This window comes from Bos indicus x Bos taurus, chromosome 1, assembly GCF_003369695.1.
Source record: "Bos indicus x Bos taurus breed Angus x Brahman F1 hybrid chromosome 1, Bos_hybrid_MaternalHap_v2.0, whole genome shotgun sequence".
In the NCBI taxonomy this organism is placed as follows: domain Eukaryota; kingdom Metazoa; phylum Chordata; class Mammalia; order Artiodactyla; family Bovidae; genus Bos; species Bos indicus x Bos taurus.
In genome coordinates this window covers 82,547,352-82,554,137 of record NC_040076.1, presented here as the reverse complement: position 1 = coordinate 82,554,137, position 6,786 = coordinate 82,547,352, and the positions used below count along the sequence as shown (strand labels likewise).

Below are 6,786 nucleotides of genomic sequence, written 5' to 3'. Positions count from 1 at the left end.
GGGGTGGAGATGGGGAGGGAACGGGAATGGGTGAGGCCAGAGGGAAGGGAGGTCTAGGTGCCTGGGAGGCGGGCGTGGTGGGGACAGAGGTCGCTTCTCCCTGGCAGGGCCCAAAGAGAAACCGGAGTAGGTGCTGACGTCTAGCAACCATGGGGGAACACGGCCTGCTGGGGCTCTGCGTTCTCTATGAGGGTCCGGAGGACAGAGCAGAGGGGGTGAGCACTGGTGTATGAGCAGCGTCAGGGAGAGTGTCAGGAGAGGCCAGTGCCCAGGAAACAGGCAGTGTGCAGGAGGAGGCAGCGCCGGGGTGAAGGGGCGCGCGGGAGGTCGCAGGGGGCTCCCGGGTAAGGGAGCAGTGCCCAGGAGGGGGCCGATGTGAGAGCTGGCACCCTAGAGGAACGGGCAATGTAAAGAAAGAGGTGGCATCTGTAGGACAGGGTAGTGCCTGGATGAAGAAGCACGTAGAGCTTTCCTAGAAGGAGAGGACCGTGGTAGCGGAAAGGGAAGAACAGAGCTTAAGGGGCAGGGCTCGAGGAGGGCAGTGGGTTTGGGGTTAATGCCCTGCTGAAGGGGCGGTGTGAGAGAAGACAGCAGGGAAGGGCACGGTGCAGGCTTTCCTCTTCCCCATGGTGACATCATGGCCAATTCCCAAACTGGAGGGACCCGGCTCAGGTGACATCCAGCTGGGACGAGCCGGCCCGGGCCGGCCTGGATGCCAGCTGGAAGGGCTGGGTTTTGCGCCCAGTCGGGCCAGCGTCTTTGGGGCGGGGTGCTGCTCCCCTCGCTCTCCGTGCAGACGTGCCCGCGGCGGGCACGCAGACCGGCAGGGTAGGGCTCGGGCCGGGCTTCTCTGGGCCAAGGATCAAGGTCCCTGGCTGGGGCAGGCCCCTTGAGCATTCCAGTCTTCCAGACCCTGCTTCTGAAGAGGGCGCAGTAGAGCCTCGGGAGAGAGCCGGACGCGACGCCACCTCGGTCGGAGGTGGGACCCACCGTGTCGCCGCCCGGGGCGGGGTTTTCTGGACCCGAAACCAGCCCTCAATTCTGAAACCTCTGGGAAACCATCATTCGGGGCGGAAGTTAAGAAGCCCCGAGAACTAGGCAGCGGAAGTGGCCGCGTTACAGCTCGTCTGTGCGCATGCGTTATTCTATTCCTTTGCTGCGGCCGTTCCAGCGCGGAGTCTTCTTAGCGCCTCTGTTTTCCTCCACGCAAGGGGGTGCGCTACCTCTAGTCGTCGTGGTCGCGCGCTCAGTCCCTCTACTACTCTAGTGGCCCCCTCACCATGGCGGGCATCCTGTTTGAGGATATTTTTGATGTAAAAGACATTGACCCGGAAGGCAAAAAGTTTGACCGAGGTAAGCAAGGTTTGGAGGGGCGGTTTCGGGGAAGGGGCTAATCTCCTCGGGTACACGCCCCTAGGCCGCTTGTCCACCCACTTACGCGTGGCCTTTCCCTACCGGCCGGTCCTGGTGTGGGGACCTCTCTCGAGAAATAATTTTATAGATAAGAAAACGGAGACTCCCGAGCTCTCCCTGGTTTCTCACAAGCTGTGCTCGCTGCCTGGGAGGCCTTTTCTCCTGGTGCTGGTGGACTCCAGGCATCTTCTCTAATCTCTCCCCACTCTGGACTAGGCGCTGTACTGTACACTTCACACGCACTTTGTCTCACATTCTCTTCCAAGAGTAGGCGGTGTCTTACCCATTTTGCTCTGAGAGGCTAAGCAGCCCACCCAAGGTTGTGCAATGAATAATCCGACCTCACATCCCATTTCTCAGAGTCTGTAGCTGTTTGTAAAATCCTCTCAGAGTTTAATAGTTGACTGCTTGGTATACACCTCTTTCTTATGTCATTTATCAATAATTGTCCTGGGTGTCTCTTCCTTTGCCTGAACACTGATATGTTCTTCGGGACAAACACCAGTTCTTACACATCTTGATAATCAATCCCCTTAGCACAGCACCTGACACAGGAAGAGGAAACCTTAGGATGAATGAATACCTTGCCCCAAATCAGGTTGTTTCTTAATCACCTAGGTTGGCCTAAAACCTGGATATTATTTATTGCCAGAGGATGTTTAATTCTTTTCTGTGGATTCTGTCCACTGGCCACAGGTTGTCTCCCCTTTCCTTCTTGCACGTGTGATTCTGATTGAGCCTGCACTTCTGTGAGAGCAGACGAGAGGCCAGTGGATACAGACTGCATTAGACTGAGTATTCTATTGCATCCAGTCCCCTGAAGTACCTGTCTGCCCTGCCCTGTAGGGGCTGCCCTGGGTCACAGGCAATTAACTTCTGCCACTCTTCCCCTCCAGTGTCTCGGCTGCATTGTGAGAGTGAATCTTTCAAGATGGACCTCATCCTTGATGTAAACATTCAGATTTACCCTGTAGACTTGGGTAAGTATTGAACACAAACAGCAGGAGGCTTTTTGCTATCTCAGCTGTTCTTCACCCTCTGATACCGCTGTTATTTCAGGTGACAAGTTCCGGTTGGTCATAGCTAGTACCTTATATGAAGATGGTACTCTGGATGATGGTGAATACAACCCCACAGATGATAGGCCTTCCAGGTGAGGGGGTGGAAAAGGGAGCACCTGAAATGTGCCTGAGGACTAAGTAGATAGGCGTATAGAAAGACCCTTACTTAATTCATGAAATAAATGATTATCAGCAGACTCTGTGTTAGCTTAAGGAAACTGCAGCACTTGAGAATCCAGACATCCAGGTGTTTATCCAAGGCAGTGATTACAGTGTGAGTTGTCGCTTTTTGATAGTGGAGGAAATGAGCACTGAATGACCTAGGCTCTGTGGGCCTTGTGTCTTGGGAGGGAGTTTGATGTGATGGAAAGGCTTCGGACGCCCACTCAGTTCACATCTCAGCTCTACCACGTATTTGTTGAATAACCTTAACTTCCTTCAACCTTAGTTTTTTCTCATCAGTAACAGTGATGGTCATACTTAGTTCACAGGTTGCTGTGAGGATTGAATGACATCACGTTTAGAAAGTACCTGGTGTTATGATGCTGGTATATAGTTACTAGTTACCATTTTTTTTAAAGGGCCTCTTACTTTTGTTAACTGTATTTAAGAATAACTGCCCCTGTTGTTCCACAGGGCTGACCAATTTGAGTATGTCATGTATGGGAAAGTGTACAGGATTGAGGGAGACGAAACTTCTACTGAAGCAGCAACACGCCTGTAAGTTCCGCGGTCTTGTGAGAGCCCTTTCTCTCCTCATTTTGTGAGAATTTGGGCTATGCTTTGAAAATCTGGACCATCCTCAGGCTCCCTGGATTTCTTTCTTCAAGCACCTCAGACCTAGTGAGACCCAGAAAGGAACTGTTTTGGGAACAGTTTCAGTCTGAAATGTAGGCTACTCAGTTTGCCCTCTGTCAGGATCTTAAGGCCTGTAATCTAAATGAGAAACTGTTAATCTTGCTGAGTGAAATGCCAAGGAAAGTTACTTCTCCAAGAACTAAATGCAGCATAAGTGATTAAACTGCTAGGCTTTTTTGTTTGTGTGTGTGTGTGTGTGTGTTTTGCTACTCTGCAATCCAATCCCTAGTTCTTTGGTTTCTCTGCCCAACTATTTTTTCCTTTTCTTTAAAACCTTATTAAAACAATATGTGCCCTTTGCAAGAAATTTGAAAAGCAGAAAAGTAATATGAAGAAGGAAAAAAGTCACCTATAATTCTATAACCAGAGGGAATCTTCTACATAAACATTCTTGAATGTTCTAGGTTTTTTTCCTATGTACTTTTTTCTCTGAGATCATGTTGTTTATTACAATGTTTTGTTCTGTTTCATTTGCTTAATGTTATGTAAAACATGTTTCCTCATGTCAATTTAAAGCTTTTCCTAAACTTTTTTTTTTTTTTTAATTCCTAAACATTTTTATAGCTGTGTAACATTCCAGTAAATGGATGTATCTTAATTGATTTGACCATTTCCCTTATTCTGGGCATGGAGTATTTTCCACCTTTCTGATATAAAAAACACTGCCTTGCACATATCTGTGCCATCATCTTTGTCTGAAATTTGGTTCCTAATGACAGAACTCTAGAAGGGTGCCTTTTTTTCTTAGGCTGGCATGAGAGTAGCTGAGTAGTTTTTGCTCTGGCACTCAGACTCACAGGACTGGGTCTTCTGTTTCAGCTCTGCCTACGTGTCCTATGGGGGCCTGCTCATGAGGCTGCAGGGTGATGCCAACAACCTGCATGGATTTGAAGTGGACTCCAGAGTGTATCTGCTCATGAAGAAACTGGCCTTCTGAACCACCCAGGAAGCTGGCCTTGCTGCTTAGTCAGTCAGGTCCTGGATGTCAGTTCAAGCCCGAATAACAGTTGCTGTTGTTCACCTGTTCAAAAGGGGCTGGCTCTCTGTCCACTGTGGGTGCATCTTTAGGAGGTTTGGACTCAGTGGGAAACTGACTTGCCTGTGAAAGACCCAGTGGGAGAGCTTAAGATGAATCAGTAGCTGTTTTATGTACATGATTTTTTAAATTAAACTTTACTTTTTCAGACTCTTTTTCCTTCCTTTTTAAAAAAGGTTTTCCCATTTTAAAATCATTTTTTTCAACTTGTTTGTGGTACATTATATTCCTGGCCCACAGCCAGATGATCACGTGTCAATACAGGATCTATCCCAACCTTTCAGTATCTGGGTTCAGGATTATCTCAGGCTCCTGGCTGACCATCCCCAACATTTCCCCTCCAAGGTGATTTTCTGTGTGGGAGAGAAAGTGTTGTGCTTTTGGCTCCTGAGGGCACCACCCATTTGGCATAGAACTTTGAATAGGCAAGGAGCCTTGCTCGTGTTTTTCCAACACTTTCAGTCTCTCAGGAAGTCAGATCACGTTGACTTGAATGTGTTGCCTGCATAGCCTGGATGCATTCATCATTTTTATGCAAGCTTTGAGATGAGGCTTTTAGACACCAACATGGGACACGACTCTGAAGAGGAGAGCCAGAACGATCTGGTGGTTGTGGAAGCAGGTGGATGAGCTAGCTCTGCTCTACATTCTAGTGGTGACCTGGAGGGAGGGTAAGTGGCGGTGGTTTTCACCAGTGACACTGAACAGAGAGCTGCCACACAGACCAGTGAAATGGACAGGGCAGCAATACCAATTAGGTTGGCAGTTCAGTGCCAGTGCCCTGGACAATACACTAGCCTGACTGCAGTCACTAATTTAACAGTAGGGGGGAGAGCAAAGTTGAGGCAGTGGTGATGCTTGCAAGGACTCCAGCATCTGAGCTCGGTCTTCAGCCTGGCGTTTGTGGTCTCAGAAAGTACATGGGACCCTGATTTCCCCTGGGAAGTTCAGGGTAACAATTCAGAAAGATTTTTGTGTGTATTAAGCCGTTGTCTCTTTTGATTTCCCAGTTTTGCCACGGGAGCTGGTCGTCCTGCTGGGATTCCTGGGGTATTTCCTTCCCCATCTTTTTCAGGTCTTTACTGGAGGTGTTAGGAATAGTATTTAGATAAATGGGTTGAAAATGAATGGCCTCTGAAGGGGGGTGGGGGATGGGCAGGGTGGTGGTGGTGGTGGAGAAAAGATGTTTCTTTTGCTTTACTGTGGGGAGGGGGAGAGTGAGGGGAGAGGGAAATAGGACATGAATTGAGTTGGGGTGAATTTTTATGGAATCCTAGGACCTTTTCCATGCAGTCAAAAAAATTTTTTTGTAGGGATTGGAGAAGGATGGATTTAGGTAAGAAAGGGAACCTAATTACCAATAGTGGTTTGTTGGGTAGCAGACTGTCCTAGCCGCCCTGGGGTGGCAGAAGAAAGACAGCTGGCATACAGTTGAATAGAGATAAGAGTGTCCTCGTTGTAACAGTTTTTTGTCTTTAAAGGGAGGAAGGGACAGAATCAGCCAGATAGAATGAAGGGTTAGATGTTCAATAGAGGCAAGTTAGTTTACACTGGAGCAGCCCATGAGTTGTTTGCATTTGCCCCAGGGTCAGATGCCAGCCCTGGATGCCTGGAGCTTTCTGGCTATTTACTTTTTTGTAGTCTTGCCATCTTTGTCTCTCAGCTGACTGTGCTGAAAACTTTTCTTTGTCTTCGGTCCCTTTCACGTGTCATGTACTGGGTGCTGGCTTTCATGTACCATGGTGTTTCATTTGATCATTAGATTTAACCTCCTTTAATATTTCAGTAAATTAAAATTTCCACTTACCATTCCCTTGACTCCACATTGGAATTTGTAGTGTGGGTAAATGGATTCTCTTCTATGCAGAAATTGTCACCATCTGAGATTTGGACAGCACTTTTGAGCTTTGTGCGTTTGTTGATTTTTTTCCTCCATGGCAACTGTTCTGTCCATGAAGTGGGCGGCGGGGTGGGGGGCGGGGGTGTGGGGAACAACACCTGGAGATGCCTAAATTGGTCACCCCACCAAGAGCTTTGGTTTTCTATTCAGAACTCATTTAACTGTTGATGTGTCCTCTCTAAGGACTTGGAAATTTCTTCCAATAGAGACACTGATACATTGGACAGTGCACCACACTGGGGAGCATTTGGGCTCCAGACTAAGTCAGCGTAGGGTGTTTCTTTTCCTGTTCACAGGCTATGAAACCACTGGGAACTTGCTCCTCATCTGTAAAGCAGAGATGTTAATAACCCACCTTATAGGGATGTGTGAATGTTAAAGGTAATGTGCATTAAGTTCCTGACATGGGGCTTTCACTCTGTTGTTTTGGAATGCCTTAATGACCCTGGGGTTTTTGTGGTGTTTGGAACCCTAGGTTTCCGGCTCCTCTACCTAATGGTAGCTTTTGCTGTCTTTTG

General features: G+C 48.2%; 1 protein-coding gene across 1 annotated transcript; it reads left to right on the top strand.

The window, feature by feature from the left end:
- Window positions 1-70: 70 nt before the first annotated feature.
- Window positions 71-4,518, top strand: POLR2H (RNA polymerase II subunit H). The gene is made up of 5 exons (XM_027539396.1): window positions 71-1,353; window positions 2,310-2,393; window positions 2,473-2,566; window positions 3,111-3,194; window positions 4,152-4,518. Exons 1-5 carry the CDS (start codon window positions 1,281-1,283, stop codon window positions 4,267-4,269), a joined length of 453 nt encoding a protein of 150 aa, XP_027395197.1. The 5' UTR covers window positions 71-1,280; the 3' UTR covers window positions 4,270-4,518.
- The last annotated feature ends 2,268 nt before the right edge of the window (window positions 4,519-6,786 follow it).